Source organism: Meleagris gallopavo, chromosome Z (genome assembly GCF_000146605.3).
Source record: "Meleagris gallopavo isolate NT-WF06-2002-E0010 breed Aviagen turkey brand Nicholas breeding stock chromosome Z, Turkey_5.1, whole genome shotgun sequence".
NCBI lineage: Eukaryota > Metazoa > Chordata > Aves > Galliformes > Phasianidae > Meleagris > Meleagris gallopavo.
Window position 1 is genome coordinate 68,264,976 of NC_015041.2, and position 19,122 is coordinate 68,284,097.

At 45.9% G+C, this 19,122-nt stretch overlaps 1 protein-coding gene across 2 annotated transcripts in view; it reads left to right on the plus strand.

Annotated features, from left to right (window-relative positions):
* Positions 1-19,122, plus strand: part of PAX5 (paired box 5) — a 113,956-nt gene that overhangs the window by 47,936 nt on the left and 46,898 nt on the right. For both annotated transcript variants that reach the window (XM_031557412.1, XM_010726272.3), the window contains exon 7: positions 13,098-13,227. In XM_031557412.1, coding sequence (XP_031413272.1) covers positions 13,098-13,227 — 130 coding nt within the window. The remainder of the gene's footprint in view (positions 1-13,097; positions 13,228-19,122) is intronic.

Genomic DNA, 19,122 nt, shown 5'->3' on the forward strand with positions numbered 1-19,122 from the left:
ATCATACCTTTAGCACAGTTTTCCTTTGAAGGTTTCATGCAATCGGGAGACAGCTAATAGATACTGCTGTTACAAAAAAGGGTACAGACAACAGCCAGGCTAACAGCAGACTCTGACTATGAGCTGAAGGAGAGCTGTGCTGTACTGGCCATTCATAAGATTTTTAATATCACGTGTAAGCATAATATCTACTTGTGTGGTATTTTTCTCTTTGGAAAAAAATAGATGAAGGAAAGAGGAATCTATGGGTAGATTCTCTCTACCCCTGCCTGTGTATTTATTTAATATAATGCCTGCTTGCCTTGAAACTGGATGGAAGGAGTTTATGTTGGAATCTGAAGAATGGGAACAAAACTTCTTTTCTTGGTCTCCAGCAAATGCGTGGATCCTACAGGCTCTGAATAGACTCAGATACAATTTCCACCCATTGGTTTGAAATCACTGCTGTTTCAAGTTCAGGAGTGACCTGGCCTGACTAAATGGCTGGCCCTGCCTTGAGACACTTTTGAATCTCTCAGCTTCCCACACCATCACACACTTCTCAGGGTTCCTTCCAACCTGAATTACCCGAAGACCCTGATGTCCAGCCTTTTGCTGTTAGTTCCAGACTTTATGATGTGACTTGTGCATCATTGCAGTGGGAAACGTGAAAATCAAAACATAGAATGAGTTGAAGAGCTGGTGGGGGTGAAAGGCCATTCTCTGTCTTGCAGTATGGCATGAGCCTAAGCAGCTCTTTCAAGCAGCTGGTGGATTTTGAGAAGACTACCATGGTTTCTGGTTCTCATTCGATGAGCAAGAGGTTGAATGAAACAACCCACAAAAGATGCTGCAGGATGAAATTAAGGAACTGTGGAGCCAGTCCACTTCTAGAAATAAAGCTAGTTTCAAAACTCTTCTCTGTAGTGGCTCCTTAATCACAGGAGCACAGAATCACAGAATTACCAAGGTTGGAAAAGACTTTCAAGATCATCCAGTCTAACCATCCACCTATCACCAACAGTACTCACTAAACCATGTTAAGAATTTCATGGCAGTAGAATTTGCTGAACTGAAGAAAATAATTAATCTGAACTGAGGAAAACTCTTACCTGAAGAGAGTAGTATGACATGTCGGGGAATGGTTTCAGTCCCGCTCCTCTCCTTGAAAATAAAATTGACTGCCGTGAACCACAGAGAAGCAGGAGTTCAAATAAACCACGTACAGAGAAAAATCCAAATGACAGGTATTATTTCACACAGGCTAGAAGCCAAGGCGGGATTTTTTTTTGTAGCTGTGAAGTGGGAATGACATGACTTGCCTCTTTAAAGGTAGCGTGGGGAAAGATTTATCTTGCAGACATTCATGGATTTCTTTGGGATCTCAGAGATGGAAGCAGCTCTTGGATGTCAGGGTTAAGGAACGCTGAATTGGGTGGTATTTCCATATCATGTTGGAAGTGGGATGATGCCTTTCTGAAATGGATGGTGCTGAAGGGAGCCATGCTGAGAAACTGAACGGTGCTTTTAATTGAGAGTATTTGAACAATTGTAAGGGCTTGTCTAAGTAGGTAAAATACAAGATTAAATAAAGGCAAAACTAAGGTAGGCAAAAAACTGTCATCAAATTAAGTAGCTGAGGAGTGATTTTCAAGTTGGTAACTTGTGAGGCTTTACGCTGATGGAAAGTTTCTCTTGAAGCCAAAGATCTCACATCTATGTTTTCATTCAGGCAAAGAGTTGCTCTCTGGCTCTTGTCATTGTAAAGAAGACTTTGAGAACATGACCCCCACATACGCTTCTGACACGAAAACACGGGGCAGCAGTGAGCATGGTAGAGATCACAGAATCGTAGAATGGCCTGACTTGAAAAGAGCCACAATGATCATCTAGCTTCAACCTCCCTGCTATGTGCAGGGCCACCAAACACCAGACCAGGCTGCCCAGTTTGACCCAGTTTGGGTCATATAAATAGTGGGGCTTCCTTCTGGTTTTCTGAAACTGTTTTCTTGTTGGGATGTTTTAATGCTCATGATGTATCTGGGTGTCTTCTGCTTTGGTGATGTTCTAGCAGCCAAGTGGTGATTACCCAGCTGAACCAGTCTTCGTAATAGAAAAGAAAAATAACGACAGAAACTAGAATATTTCATGAAAACCTGACATCTCTTTTTTCCATGCTGGCAGTCCTTTGCTGGAGTCATTCACAAGAGTGAGGACATGCCAGGCCTTCAGCATTGCTAGGCTGTGGGTGTCATTCTACTTGCTGAGCTGCAGAATCTATTTATTTTCATCCAACAGCCTATAAGTGCTTCAGACCAGCAGAGGTACATTTGGAAAGCAAATATAAAAAAAAGAAGAAAATCTTTTAGAAAACAAGGAGAATATGTGAATGTCCAGCTTTCAGAGTGTGATGAGTCAGGATTTTGTGGGTTAAAATGATTTTGCTCTACTTGAACTTTGCAACAAGCCACAAAATAGTGCAAAGTTTGTGACTTTCCCAGGGGGTTGGAGATTCATGATCCTTGAGGTTCCTTCCAACCCTGGCCATTCTGTGATTCTGTGATTCTGGGTGGAAATTAAGTGTACCTGGAGCTACAATGTTTTTGGCTGTTGCTTTTTAATCAGTTTACAGCACACAGATGAAACACAGAAAAATTCTGAGCTGCTGTCAGAATCCCAAGAGATGGATGTCATACAAACAGAAATCTGGGGCAGAGAAGTCACACAGCAAAAACATATGAATTTCATACTAGGCCCTGTGGTATTTTCTGCATTATTAGATTGTCTGCTCTTAATATGGTCTGCTATGACCTTGCTTTTTATAAAAGATTGTTCAGACAGAAGGAGGTGGCAGGAAGGGGGTCAGCTGTATCTTGTGGCCTCTTTTGGGTATTTAGTGATTGCCTTCAAAACACTGAGTCTCTTCATCTGTATAATAAGACAGCTTTACAAAAGGAGTACTGGATGTCTATCTCAGACAACATTTATGGAATACCTTGAGGTAGGTCCTCTGAAAGTGTAAAAAAAAAATTACAGATGTTGTTCTTACAATGTGCACAAGACATCTCAGATGTCTGGAACAGTCAATTCGCTGGATTAAAAATACCTGGTAACATGGATGTAAACCTCATGCACGTTCACAGTGCGCCATCCATCATATTTCTGCTTCACACTGCACAGCAGGGATATCCTGAGGTGAATACATACAGCAGGTTGCATCTTCTTCTGTATTGAGATGCCCCAGTGGAAGCAAGAGAGCCACTGTAACACTGTACATTCTCCCTCCAATGGCTGAAATGGTCACTATTGTTGATGAAAGTGCCTCGTTCCTTCCAGTATCATGAAAAGCAATGTGTTTCAGTAATATCTTGCGACAACAAGCGTCATAAAATGATTGTGAGCTTGGTTTTAAACTGCTGAACACCTCTCCTATAAGACAGGCTGAGAGAGCTGGGGGTGTGCAGCCTGGAGAAGAGAAGGCTGCGAGGTGACACCAATATCTAAAGGAGACCTACAGGAAAGAAGGGGACAGACTCCTCAGCAGGGTCTGTGGTGACAGAACAAGGGGAAATGGCTGCAAGCTTAAAGAGGGCAGATTTAGCTTGGATATAAAGAAAAAATCTTCTACTGTGAGGGTGGTGAGGCACCGGAAGAGGTTGTCCAGCGATGTGGTTGATGCCCCGTTCCTGGAGACTTTCAAGGCAAGGCTGGATCAGGCTCTGAGCAGCACGATGGAGCTGTGGTGTCCCTGTGCACTGCAGGGGAGTTGGACTAGATGGCCTTCAGAGGGCCCTTTCAACTCTAAGGATTCTATGATTCTGTGATTCTCTTCCATCAGCATTGAATGTATATGTGCTATTTTAACTGGATGCTCCTTTTCAGCTTCTGTTCCACTCTATGTGTAGAATGATAGAAGCGGACAACAAAGAGTGATGTGGTCATTTCCTTGTGCAGCGGTAGAGATGATTCATGAGATGTAGGGAAGGGAGAAGTTATAAGAAGGACTTTGCATGAATTCATGGCAAAATCTGGAAAGGAGAAAATGAGGAAATCCCTCTGAGAGAGGAGAAAGACAGTAGAGATGCTGCTTTGGGAGAGAGGATGCCCACATTGTCGGGTGTGGGGCATGTCAGAAGAATGAGCCTACGATGCTGTTGCAAAGAAATGGCCAGTGAGAAGCTCCTGAAAATATGTTAGGAAATCTTTGTACTCTTCAGAAAGTAAAACTTTATTTTAGTTTGTTTCAGTTGTTGCAGAGCAGTGCTTACACAGAGCCCAGGACATTTCAGCTTCCCATACTGCCCTGCTGGCGAAGCCTGGGGGGCAGAAGGAGCTGGGAAGGAGTAGAGCTGGGACAAGTGGCTCCACCTGGCCAAAGGGACAGTCTATACCACATGGCATCATGCAGGACTACAAAAGTGGCAGTGGTGGTGGCTGGTGTGTGTGTGCTTCTGGGGACCTGGTTGGGCATCAGTCAGTGGGTCAGCATCGTACATCTCTCGTTTGGTATATTCTGTTATTAATTTTCCTTCCTTTTCTGTCCTGTTATACTGCCCTTATTTCAACCCATGAGTTTTATCTTGTTTGATTCTCACCATGGCTGTGTGGTGCTGAGCTGCCTGCTGGGTTTAACAGGTGGCTCTAGTAATTAGATGGTGGGAAAGAACCTGTGCAGGTATTGTGAAAAGACCTTTGGTCAGGTTGGTGCCAGGCCAGTGCTAACAAAGGCAAGTGTGAAAAGGAGTAAGTAGTTGTTCCTGTATAAACTGAGCAGTGTTTGTACTGAGAGAGGAAAGAGCTTTAGAGAAATGGGCAACTGAGGGTATGTGTACAGAGATGCAAATCACATCCAAAGCAGAGATCAGCTGTCACCACTGCTGTCCTCTCACTGTTCCTTCAAACACTTGTCATTTGCCTGGTGAGTCTAAAAACTGGAAAGCCACTGTAGATCACTGAAACGTATGTCTGTGTGTTTTTAGACAGCCTTTCTCGTCATTTTTGCTGGGAGACTCCTGCTTACAAACCAGTAGGAAGGGCTCTGCTGGCCTTCCTGCCTCAGCCAGATGGATGGTGCTTTTATTGACCTGTGAAGGGCTTGGTTAAAAAACATCTCATGCTCTCAGGCCTTTGCATTCTGCTCCAAACACCTTCTAAAGGAAGTTCAAGGATGTTGAGTGTGAGACACAGGCGCACAGAGTTTGCTCTGCGAGGCGGTGGTGTTGCTGTGGGCATCACGGTGGGAGGCAGGGATGCCTCTCTGCAGGTTACAGAGGGGCCAGGTCTGACTGCACAGCTCTCCTACCCCATTATGGGCTGTAGGAAGCTCTGAAGGAGGGATACCATTCCCTCCTGAGGAAGACAAGTGCTGGACTGTGGGCACCCCGTGTCTCTGGGCCGTGCAGCAAGTGCCGAGGCCTGGCACCGGCCCTGGCGGCCATCCTAGTGGCTCAGCCAACCATGCCCCAGGCTGCCTCCCCTGGGCAGTCCCTGCTTCACCCCTCGGCAGCCCAGCCAGGAGGATGGCCACGCACTGGAGCTGGCGTCCAGAGAGGTGGCTGGTTCCCGTGCTCATCACTGCTTGAGGCACGTGGTGATTTTTGGCTAGCCCTGCAGAACCAGGTGATCTCTGTTGGTCCCTTCCAGCTGAACTATTCCAAAATAGCATATTCTGAAATAGCACTCATTTTTGTCAGAAGTAACTGCTTCTCGCTGTCGCTAATTTTGCTCTAGGCAGTCTCAGAGGCTGGGGACAGCACACAACACACGTCCGAAATAAAGTCGGTCAGCCCTGCATACTCACATCCAGGCACAATGCAAGCTAGTCAGACCTGGGTTTCATTTAATTTGCCAACTCTGCTTAAAAAAAAATAACAAAAATAGCAACCGACACAACAGAAGGAGGAAGGATTCCAGCCACAAGTGCCGGCTGCTTTCTGTGCTGCTGTTTCTCAGGGTTTTGTTGCTCACTGTGGGCAGCCCCCGAGGAGGGCGCGCGTGTGATTTACTGGTCTGCGAATGGCACGTCTTTAACACTGCAGTGCCCATTTCCTGCTGAAATAATTTCTGCAAAGAGAGGCTCCTATTACGGCAAAAGGAGCATGGGCGTCATGATTTATTATTATTTATAGTCCTGGGGCCTTGTTTATGCACGATGGGTTAGGTGCTCAGGATAGGAATGCCATTATGCAAATGACATTGAATGTCCTTACCGAGCCTAAATAATTTTTGTATTGGACGATTAAACCTCATCTGTTATTGATATGGGCTGCAGTTGGGCTATTAAAGAGTCCCAACAGTACTTACTCCCAGTAATGGGAAAATTGAGAGGAAGAGGCTAAACAATTGCCTCAACTGCGCCGTGATTGTCTGCTAGGAGCGGAACATAACGAAGCCCCCGAATGGAAATCGTGTTTACTACTTAGGGATAAATAAAAAGAGAGAACGCGCAATAAATTATGCCTTGTGATTTGAATCAGCGTGGCGGAGAATTTCCCTACTTCCAATTTATTCGAATTTTTTCGAGGGGGTGAACGCGAAGCTGTTCCCTGCGCTGTGCTCGGGGGAGGGCCGGCAGGGGCAGCTCTGCAGGAACGCGGGAGCCGCGCGTCCTTGCGCCTTCCCTCTGACACAGCTGTGCGTTCACGTTTTGATCAGTGTTGATAGCTTATGAATTCCAAAATTGACAAAATTTACAGAAAAAATGAGGATAATCCATCTTCCTTAGCGGACTGTCAGGAGCTGGCTATACTTCATAATCTTCAATTACAGATGCTATTTTCAGACATTTACATGCAGATATTAGAAGAAAATGAAAATGAGAAACAAAGAGCAAATGGAAATGTGGCTATTTATATGTATAAAGGAAAAAAAAAACCCCCAAACAGGTAAAATTTCCTTAGGCGTTTTAAGATTGGAATTTGGGAAATCCCTTTGGAAAATCTGAGGATGGCTGCATCTGTTCACGGATTTGACCGTGGAAAAGTAACACGAAGTGCAGAGTTCCCCATATGCAGATAATCTGAAGATTTAGGTCAAAAGGCAGTCAATTATTCCGACGTATGAGGAGAGACGTGTCCGTGGCGGGGCGAGCTCATTTCCCCTATTTTTAGAAGGACCTCTGGGGATTTCACAATCCTAATTGGATTTGGGTTAAAAGAAGCACGGCTGTTAATTTTTTAAAAAACATGTATGTTTTGTGAAAGAGAGTTTTAGAAATATTCTATTTGCACAAAGGAAACAAGGCTGCATCGCCGAAATAAAATTTTCATGCCGTTTAAGGGAGTAGAAGCCAAACACTGCCAAAACCAAAGAGAAATTGGAGCTCAACTGCAATTAGCCATGTAGATGGGTGTTACTGCAAAGCAGAATCAGCTCCTGTGCTGGTGGGTAGGGCAGGAGATGTCTGCATTACAGCACGGAGGGGTGGCAGTGATGAGGCTGTGACGTATGGCTGCTCAGATACCCTTCTAGTTCAGGTCTAGGAGGAGGACATCAGATTTAATTTTCCATTCCCATAGCATCTGAGGGGGGATAGCTCTTGTGGGCATGCAGCTACGTATGGCACCAAGTTCCGGGAAGCCCGGGGAGATTAATTACAGTTGCTTTGGATTGAGCTCCCTGAGCCATATCTAATGTTACAAATCTTTTCTCTTTGTGAGGCTGGCGTTGGGGTTTCTCTGCAGAGCCTTCCAGGTATTGGCCAGTTCTGCCTTTCTGTATTAATTTTGGATGTGTTGGGAAGGGATGACTTGCATGTGTTAAGTGTGAGCCTGCTGCTGCCCGCGGGGCTTAGCAGAGCTTTGGTGGCCACAGGCCGGGGCCAAGCAGCCCAGCAGGCAGCACTACACCTTAACTCCAGATCTCAGATGGGGAAAAGCACTGTGTCAGCTGTGAAGGCTCTCATGACGTTTCCATCTCACTGCCAGCCGGTTTGCTCGGGGAGAGGAGGGCTGTGCACGCGGGCAGTGCAGAAGGAAAGCCAAATCCTGCAGCCCTGAGCTGGAGCTGCACCAGGTCCAAGCTGCTGGTGGTCAGGCTGGGGTTCTGTTTGCTGCTGCATGCCAAGCAACCCCACTAGTCTGTTTGCAGGTTGTCACACGAGTAGCAGTAAGGCACAAGGCATGCTGCTTTTATGCCTGCTTGTGTTTTTGCAGGTGTGATTTGGGAAACTGAGAAGAAGAAAGCACTGCTGCTGTGGTAACCCAGCCCCTGGCACAGCAGAGCAGTTCCCTCTGTGGGTTTCCCACGTGCGCCCTGCAGTGGGCTGTGCCCCACCACTATATGCCCATCTTTGCTAATTTAGAATAAGCTTCTGGGTATACCTCAAAGAGAAAACTGCCGTTTGTTTAGAGTATGCTAACCTGGTAAATTACACTCAGGCATCTTGCTATAAGAAGTGCAGAGTGAAGTCAGTGATGGAGTATCTCACCACTTAACCGTAGTGCCACAGGAGGTGCAAGAGTGTGCCTTCTGACACTGCTCGTGTTATTTGAGAACAGTACCAAGTGCTCCTGCATCTCTTTACCCACTGTGCACACATCACCTCCACCACCCCACAGGTATCTCCTATGCCACAGTATATCTCCTGCAGGTAAAGCGAGATGTGAGGGCTGTGGTGAGGGCTCCCGTGAGATGCTGTGGTTTGAGAGACTCTGTCACTTTGTGTCTGAGGGAATCTCTCTTCGTATGCAGCTGAGAAACCAAGGGCAGTGGAGGTGGTATGGGTGCAGGGGGAGTTTCCTGCGTTTTCTGCTAAAAGCTAATAAAAGTTGGTAATTTCTTCCTCCTCCTCACGTGTTCACACCCCCACGGGCTGCTGACAAGATGTGGTATGTGCAGTGTGGAGGATTCTCTTTCCACTGCGGGCACTTGCACTGTGTGAGGCACAGTTCCTGTGCAGGGACACCTAGCTCACGCTCCAGCTGTTTTTCCAGGCCATGGTGACTTTTGGAAAGTAGCCACTGGCACAGCTATTCCTAAATATGTTGGACTATGTCAGTTTCCCCTTCCATAAAACAAACGGGACAGTACTTGGAGAGAGAGTTCAAATGACACCTCCCAGGAATCTGGGTGTCACAGAGTCTTCCCAGCACCACTTGAGCAGAGGCACCAGCACATGGCACATCCTGGTGCTGGTGCAGAGGTGACTGTGGAGGAAATATTTGGAAATAAAGCCTTTGAAGCAAAGATGGATGTGAAAATTCTAGCACCCATCTGCACTCTGCATGGACAACTGGCAGGGAAGGGAGGTGCAGTGTGGGCACTCCTACATGTGGCAGTGCACTCCTGTGCATGCTGAGCTGCCCTCTCTCCTCTGCCCCAGCCCCTCTGCTGGCTCCCAAGCTGAGAGCACTGGGCAGAACGTGCACACGAGTCTTGCCTGTCCCTTTGGTTTGTCCTCGGTCTCTTCTTTTATGTTTCCTCGTTTCACATGTCTGTGTTTTCTCTCCTCCATGCTATGGCAGTGGTGCTCCATGCTGATGAGACAGTACGTGGTACAACCGCAGGCAGTCATTTTTCAGGTAATTTCCAGGATACTGAACACCTGACTCTTGCTTTTTCACCAACCAAGCAGGCCAGGGTTCCTGCTTCACAGGGACAGGTCCTATAGTCATGCAAATGCTGACTCGCAAGTAGAGGTGGAGGAGCCAGTTCTGAGACCCCTGTGCTGCAGCACTGATCCCTCCTGGCTGCTTGCTGCCCTGCGTGTGTACTCACATGCACCACGAGAGGGGATCTCTCTGCAAGGTGCTGAGCACAGGGCTCAGCATCTCAGCCTGTCAGCGGTCATCTTCTGCAGCAGGATGCTTCCTTCTCTTCCCAAAGCCACCTGCACTGCTGCTGCATCAGCCTAGTGCTGGTCCCAGCCATGTCCCAGCTGCTTCGTGGCAGGTGCTGTGATGACAGGGGCAGTTCTGGGGCTGGCTTCTGCCCTGCACCACATGGCGGCAAGGAGGTGATGTTGGGTCCAGAGCAGCTGGGACTCAGCCCATGTCTGCTGCTGGTGAGCGCCTTGTGTGCAGTTACTGTGGTGGCCCTTCTGTGGTTTGTTGCCCTCCTGTGACTTGTCAGACTGGCTATGGAGTGGGCAGCAGCTACTGCCTCTCAGGAGGGATGAGATGTGGTTTTGCCATGAGAACAGGGAAAATCCCTGAAAATTCCATTGTTTGCACTCCCACAGCAGCAGGTGCAGGCTGGAGTCCATCTCTGGAGCTCATCAGGCTCCTTCTCCCTGTGCAAAGTGACATGAAAGAGCAGAGGTGTGCCGTTGTCCCTTCTCCCAGCAGAGTGTGCTATACCCTTCTAGCTATGTGCTTCTGCTGCTGTAACAAGTGAAATCCCTCTGAGCTTGATAAAAGCAAGTTCACTGATGTGGTGTTGTCAGATCATAGCAGTTAAAATTCGAGACCTACTCCTGTTACAGTTTCCTCCTAGATTAGTTACTAGCAACTCAAAACCGAAGGAAGCTGTGATGCTTTGACATTTGCAGCATACCTGAGGCTCTCATGGCAGGGATTTTGCAGGCACAGGCTTGTGATGCCTCAGCTGGGCGTGTGCGGGAAGCAGCAGGCCCTGCAGCACCTTTTGGCTGTGAGGGGGTTAAACACGAGGTGTCTCTGCAAGACTGCAGCTGTGCTTTCATTCACCTGGTCTCTTTTCAGATCCAGATCCCCCTGCTTATGCAGGGGGATGTTAGGACTGCAGACACAGAACTGTGTGGAGCAGCGTGAAGGCTGGCAGCTCCACACAGAGCAGGGCTGAAGGGCAGATCAGAGACCATGCAGCCTGCTGCGGCCCTGCAGGAAGCAGGAGGGCTGCCACAGAGAAGGCCGGATGGGGCTTCTGTGATGATTGCTCTGGGTAGGATGCAGGACCAGAAGAAACGGCTTTGTCTGGTTGTGCCTGCAGGAGAACGGCTGGAAGCATCCCTGCAGAGGAGTGCTCCATCAGAAACTGTGCTCCAAAGGGTCAAAGGGATCAGAAGCACTGCTGAAGCAGAGATGTGGGCAGTGCATATCTCTGAGGAACCAGTGTCAGAGGAAAAAGACTGGGTTCATGAAGGCAAGGGAAATGTGAGGGTGAGGAGAGATTTGGATGACGAATAAGCTGTAAGGGCTGAGGAACAGAACAAAATCTAACGCAACTGAGGAATGCAGAAGATGATGATAAGTCTTTGATGATTAGTTCCTGATGAGAAGTCTTTCAAAGAACCATAGAACTGTTCGAGTTGGAAGAGAACCTTAAAGGTCATCTAGTCCAACTGCACTGCAATGAACAGGGACACTGTGCTCAGAGCCTCATCCAGCCTGACCATGAATGTCTCCAGGCATGGGGCTTCGTCCACCACTCTGAGCAACCCTTTCCTGTGCTTCTCCATCCTGATTGTAAAAAACTTCTTCCTTATATCCAATCTAAATCTTTCCTCTTTTAGTTTGAAACCTTTTCCCCTTGACCTGTCACAGCAGATCCTGTTAGTGAGTCTGCCCTTTCTTTCTTAAAGGCCCCTTTTAGATACTGAAAGGCCACTCTCAAGTCTCTCGGAGCCTCCTCTTCTCCATGCTGCACAGCCCCAGCTCTCAGCCTGTCCTTGTAATGAAGGTGTCCCATCCCTGGGATCATTTCTGTGTCCTTGCTCTGGACATGCTCCCACAGCTCCATTTTTCTTTGATGTAAAGCTCCTTGCAGCACTGATCCATGCACAGGGTGGAGAGGGTGGAAAGTCAGCAGCTGTTCCTTCTGGCAAAAGGTATTTGACATGCTCATCTGGAAGAGCATGATGATGGCAGACCTCTCAAGGTGATGTGGGCACTGGTGCCTCACACAGATTGCAACCTCGAATGAAATGTGTTTCTATCAGTATGAACCTACGAATAATAAACTATAAAACTAAATTCACTTCACCTTGAGTAACAGCTGAGTAACAGAGACACAAACAGGTACACACCTGACCCAGAGCACTCAGCTTGTGGCAATTCTCAGATTGTGTGGTGGACATCTCTGGCACTTCAAAGAAACCTGCGAAGACAGAGTTACTCAAGAAATGTTTTGTGAACTTAAATAAAAAATATTAAAGTTAATATTTCTGTGCGATAGCTCAAAAAATCTATTACTCATTACTTCATCTGCAGTGGTACAGTGCGAATGCACCTTGGAGTTTTTATTAATTTTGTCTCTTCCTGTTGCCTGTTCTTCACTTGAAGTCCTAATCCTCTGACTGTGTTGTGGATTTATCTCACAAATAAAACTAGTGAAAATAGCAATAGGGAAGGGAGGACATTGAAAAGAAATGTCCTTGTTTTGTGTGATTGATCCTGCAATAAGAAACCATGAGAAACACTAAGGAGGATGAGCTTCCTGCCATGTACTTGGGAGTCTTTCTGGGTGTATGGATTGGCCTCACTCCTGTAGATTAGAAGATCAGGATTAGAGGACAGGAGGAGTCTGTTTTCTGAGGACGTGTGCTCAGTTAGTGAAACTTTGGCTGTTGTGCTTAAGGAATTCCCATGAAATGAGAGCATCCTTATGATGGTCAGGTTATTCATTCTTACATAGCATGGCTTTTGAAACGCTTGATTTCAAATCCATTCATTAATCAAACACTTCTATTTAAGTGCACTCTACTTCTTATGAAATAACGAGAAAATGAAGCGTGCCTAAGAAAAGTTGGGAAACAGGACATTCTGGTTCCCACCTACTTGCCAGTGTGTTAATTCACCGCTGAATTAAGGAGAGTTCAACTTAATAGATGTGAATGGTTTTCTCTGACAAGCAAAAAACTCACACTTGTACCTTACAAGGCAGATGCACTTTGCTCTACGAAACTTAGTTTTTATGGAAAGCTTTGTGTCACAGTGATGAGTTTAGCTTTCATTTTACCAGGAAAGCCCTTTTGGTGTTTTCCAAGAACATTGGTGATAAGTACAGACCCATTTATTATTCTGACTGCTTAACACTACAGTTTACACCGCCCATGTATTTACTGCCTTCACAACTGGGCAATCTGACCGAACAAGAGCTTTTAAGGGGTTCCTGCATTGCAACTAGCATTTGCCATGCAGGCAAAAACTGTTGAATAGTGCATTTACTGTGGCTAAAATGTCTTTTGATTCTTCTTCCAGGCAACTGAATACTCAGCCATGGCATCATTAGCTGGAGGACTGGATGACATGAAGGCCAACATAACCAGCCCTACTTCTGCAGATTTAGGAGCAAGTGTTCCTGGACCACAGTCGTATCCTATCGTAACAGGTAAGCAATTCTCCATACACCAATAAGTGCTGTGAAGGAGTACGTGTCACATTGGGGTAGAGTGATGCTCTTCTTGAAGGAGTGATGTCAGATGTGAAATCATCCCTTCCAGTCTCCTTGTAACCGTGTGATTTTATAGCAGCTCTGGTGAAAGTTAGATGCACAGCTTGTATACATCATTAGTGTTCTCTCTGAGCCAACTGAGGAAGATCAACCTTTTGACCATAAAGTTATATGCCCCTTCACTCCAAACCTGCATTCTAGATACTACCACATAACAGAAAAGCAGAATGCTTGCCTCTGCTTTTGGGACTGGTTGTTTGTTTTCCTGTTGGCATTTTTGACTGCATGATTTTTTTATGACACTTTGAGCTAGCTTGAGTTTTGAATGCTTTTGACTTCTACAAAGATTTTGGACCACTTTGGGCCAAACAAAGGTTTTGGACCACTTAACAGAACTGCACCTGTGCACTAAGACTGAGTAATTAAGGGGAAAGCGATGGTTTCTTCTGGGATTGTCTGCATTTCTTCAGCAGGTGAAGAGTAGGAGTTAAAGAACAGCTGGGATTTATAATGGTCACGTGGTTATGTGGGACTAACCACATCGTGTGGAAGGAGATAGTCCAAATGAAAGAAAACTGTCTAGAAAAGGGATTATAGGAACCTGAAAAAAAAAAAAAAAGGATCTGTACTTCCTGTTTATGTTCCCCTGTGTGTTATTTTTTTGGTTTAAGTACCTCTCATGCTTGTCCTATTACTCCTGCTGCCCCATCTGTGTGAAACTATGCAGAAAAACATATAGTGAGACTGAACCGGCTCAGAAAAACCCAGAATTCTTCCAGCCCCTTGTCCCCAACCGAAGAAACTCCCCAAGAAGTTACTTTTAGGCCAGGTAAGCCTTCTGGCATAGGCTACATCCTCATATAATGCTAGCATAGTATGTCTAAGTACGGGGAAGTTGATGGCGTGTCAAAGACAGTGTCAGCAAGGGCAGTTGTTTCAGGCTATGTGTGGGTCTGAGAGACAGGATGTCTGAGGAGCAGAGAGGCAAGCAAACTGTGCATTCAGAGCAGCACAGAGGGTTATGAGTTTTAGTCAACGTGCACACACTCACACACACACACGGGCATTCGTTTAAGTCATCCTGTAACCAGGAAGCAGAACCTCCCTAAGCAAATGCACTCTTACTGAGCACTGAGAGATGGGGAACTGCCAAAAGGAGAGACTGGCACAGGATGTGGTAGGCAGTGCCAGCAAGGAATCTACAGCTTCAAAGAGCACTTTGCCTTTCACCCCCACCACAGCCACTCTCCTGCTTTGATTCTCCCCAGGGTCTGCACAGTTTGTCCCATTGCACGCTGTACCTGCACAGCCAACACGTGATGCAGAGCCCAGGTGGAACAGCTGCTTGCAAAACAAGTCTTTGCACAAACAAGCTCAGCTCTCTCTTCAAAACAAGATACTTGTGGCTACAGCCACAATATCAGTTCCCTTGAAACTGTCAGCATACTTTCTTCCATCCCTGGATCATTCTTCAGTCAGGGGCCTGTAGGTCCATGACACAGGGGTGATTGGGTCAGTGCTACCAAAAGCAATTGAGTCTGAAATGCTAAGCCTTTGACTCACCAAATTCAAGGCTAATTGAATTCTGCTCTCAGAGTATGTTTAAAAATAATTTTCCATTCACCGAGCCAAGGCCACAGAAGCCATACTGGAAAGCAATGTTAGACTATAAGTAATTTAGTGTAATGGAGTGGGAGAAAAGGGGAATTTCGTTATTTAGATCCAAATTAGCAATATATTTTCAACTGTTCAATTGCTGCATCTGTTGGCAAAGCATTTGTGGTGGGTGCAGATGGTGAGGGCCTCGAAAGAGCAGATCACATCTCCTGCAAGTGTGTTGGTCTCAGGTCTCTGGAAGCAGGCAAGATGCATCCAGGAGATCTGGAATAACTTTCTACCGAAAGTACAGGGCCACCAGCAGGATTTCCCTTGTTTTATAAACTCAGCCAGCATGGCAGGGACCTGGTAGATGGTGAGGATAATCACTCTTTCATGGTATTTCAAAAGATGGGAATACTCCAGGTAATGCTTATTGTTTGCTTCTGCTTTTCTTCATTTGGAAAAACCTCTAGCTAGTGACTAATAATCTGACTTGCCAGCAAAGTTGTGATGAAAGCTTTATGCATAACAATCATTTTAGGAAACCTTAAACATAGAATAGGCATGAATGGTTACTTTTCACCAGCAGCAGGGATACGCTGAAGTCTTATTCTCAAACCTCCTTTGCTACATAGGGTTTCTAAAATCATCTTCTTTGTATTTGACTCCTCGTGATTTGATTGGTCAGGAATGGGGAAGATTGAGTGGTAACTCTCAAGGACTTGAGTAATTGCAGGTATCTTGACTCCATGTGTAAGGTAACAGCCATGGATAAAGTGCTTCTTACTGTCTTGCATCAGAACTCTAAGTTCTCATTCCAAATGCTGGAAGGACTCTACAATTCATCCTGAGTAGGCTGGGGCAGATTTGCTGTGAAAAAGAGGAACAGATCATTAAGAAGTAGGTGAAAAGAGGGAAAAAATGTATACTGCCACTTTAGTGCAATGCAATTGTCTTGGATGCTTCTTTCTATTTACTCTTTTTAGTAAAAGAATATGGCATATACCCAAATGGCAAAATGATATGTCTCGATTTAAAGCATAAAAAGAACCTGACAAGCTCACAGATATCCTGAAGAATTTTTTTTTTCTGTGTTTTTCAAGAGGCTGCCCTGGGCAGAAGCATGACATGATTTATCTGGTTTGTCGCTATGGGAATCTACCTCAGGTGCTGTTGATGCTGGTGCCTTCCAGAAGCAGGACTGTCCTACCACCAGCTCTTTCAAAGCTTTTTCATGAGAAATCTTGTGTTTCAGACTGCATTCAAGTGTAGTCTCTTCAGTTCTGCATAAGAAAGATCCATCCACAGTTAAAAGAACTGTCATTGCCTCCTTATCTTACTTACTTGGCCTGACTAACAAATTTCTTATGTTGCTATCTCCTTAGTGTTTGGTGAGCAGACTGACTGCATTATTCACAGCATAACTGACTTTAAAAATGATGCTGCGAACCTTTCTTCACACTGCTGTGGGTCTTGCTTCTGTAGTAGATGCCACTGAAAACTAGAGGGAGATGAACAATGCTATACAATAAACAATAGTTGTTTTTAGTGCAAAGCCCAGCAAACATTTGCTTAAACATCATCTAGTCTGCCTTCCAGGAATATTTTTGTTGGCTTCACTCTGACCAAAACTACGGTGTAGCTTTTTTAATCTGGGACTGATTATCTGTGGAGGTAGGAGAGAAATAGGATGGGCAACAACTGAGAAAGCATTAGCTTTGTGTCAGCTCTTCTTTAGTGATCAGGAATTAACTCAGGGGAGAAGTTCTGCCAGAAACAGGTCCTGGGCCTTGGGCCCTTGTCTTGCAGGCAAGTGCCTGAGACTCATGGTTTTCTGATGTGTTTTTTTCTGCAAATTGCTTTTTGTTGGAAGAGGAATGGCTAACACAAATTCTTTGTTTTTTTTCTTGAGATTCAAAGTTGAGTTGCTTTTCTTCACCCTTTTTGAGGGCTTCCACACTTCCTGGCTGATGTGTACAAACTGAGAGCAGGAGACTGAAAGCCTTGTAGAGCACCTTGTTTCAGCCCTGCAAGGCAACACTTTTTTTAGCTGTAAAAGTGAAGGGCACCCAGAGGAAGATCGTGGAGAGTGGCAGAGCAGTGACTTCCACCAGCTTCCTCAGGCACACCTGCGGGTGCATCCTATCAGGGCCCATGGATTTATGGATGTCTAGATTGCTTAAATGGTCCCCAGCCCACTCCTCATCAACCGAGGCAAACTTCTCCTCGATCCTGGCTTCCTCTGGGGCCTCAAGGATGTGGGACTTCTCAGGGCAGCCTCCAGTAATACAGACAGAGACAAAGAAGGCATTCAGTAACTTCACCTTCTCTGTATCTTCTGTCACCAGGGCACCCACCTCATTCATCAGTGGCCCTACAATGTCTCTATTGTTAGCTTTATCTGCAGTGTATTTGAAGAAGCCCTTTCTGTTGTCCTTGACCCCTCTTGTAAGGTTTAATTCTAAGGAGGCCTTATCTTTCCTAGTTGCCTCCCTACATCCTCTCACAATGCTCTTATATTCCTCCCAAGTGGCCAACCCTTCCTTCTGTGATCTGCAGACTCTCCTCTTCCACTTGAGCTTCCACTTGAGTCCAGCAGTTCCCTGTTTAACCATGCAGGTCTCCTGGCTCCCCTTCTTGACTTCCTACCTGTTGGGATGCTCTGATCTTGAGCTTGGAAGAAGCAGTTCTTGAAAGCTAACCAACTATACTGGGCCCCTTTACGTGCAAGTACCCTGTCCCATGGGGTTTCCCCTAGCAATTGCTTGAAGAGACCAAAGTTGGCCCTTCTGAAGTCCAGGGTTGTGATTCTGCTTGGTATTCTGTTCCTGCCACATGACATCTTGAACTGCATCACCTTGCTGCAACCAAGGCTGCCCTCAACCTTCATCACTTGAACCAGAGCCTCCTTATTAGTGAGAATAAGATCCAGCAGAGCTCCTTTCCTAGTTGGCTCATCCACCACTTGCATCAGGAAGTTATCATCAGTGCACTGGAGGAACCTCCTGGACTACGGATGGCTGGCTGAGCCTAATACCAGGGTAGTTAAAATCCCCCAAATAACCAGGGCCTGTAATTGCGAGGCTGCTATCAGCTGCCTGCAGAAAGCCTCGTCAACTTCCTTGTCCTTATCTTGTGGTCTGTAACAGATACCCACAACAGCATCACCCATGCCAGCCTGCCCTTAATTCTTACCCACAAACTCTCAACCCACTCCTATCTGCCCCTGGACAGCACTCAATACATTCTAGTTGCTCTCTCACGTAAAAAGCAACTCCACCACCTCATCTTGCTGGACTGCATTTCCTGAGAAGAACACAGCCATCCATTAATGCAAATAAATCTGATAGCTGAGGTTCTAAGTGAACTATAATCATAGTCTTTCATGTTTTTCTTGTTACCAGACCATGGTTTGGATGGCAAAGCAATACTGAGAGTCGAGATGCAAAAGATCCTCTGTATGTAATGTAAGATTCCTATTTCTTAACAAGCTGGTAGAGCAAAATGCTGGGGATGCTTCTTGAAAATGAAAGGATTGCTTAAGTGTTGCCATTCATGCCAGCACTTCCTGTTGGAATATGTGTAAGGAAAAACGTAGTGACTGCTTCATCCACCAGCTCTGTTGTGTTATGGACCACCAGCCAGACCTCTGATTAAAAAACAACTCAATTTCTTTCCATTATTTTTATGCCACATTAAATATTAAGTTAAAAGGAAAAAAAAAAATCCCTTCCCTTACTGCTTGCCCCTATGGTTCATAAGTGCTCTCTCCATTTGCAAGCCAACGACATGTGCCCAGCTCATTACTGCTGTAGTCAGCAGTTTCCAAGCTGCCTGTGATTGTTACTAATTACCTGCAGATGCATTTTCCCTGCTCTCGTTGCTGATTTCAGCATGGTCAGTATCACTCAGAGAGGACAAAGTCGTTCTAAGCTGACACCTTTTCTCGACTTTCCAATACAGTGTAAAGGGCAGATTGACAAATCTGCAGCCAGTCCTGACTGCAGCTGGCTGCAGCGTCAGTTTGCATTAGCAGCCTGGGAGTAACTGCCAGCCAGCCTTGCCAGAGAGCCAGAGAAGTGCATTTAATTGCAGTGGAATCTGACATGAACTCTGTATGACTGTTAAAAGAAGAGATGTGAGTGGGCTCCGTTTTTGTTGCTCCGTCCAATGTTCAAGTGAGGAATATTGATCTCCTCCCATGCCAGGACAGCTCTCACAGCTTTCCTCCCT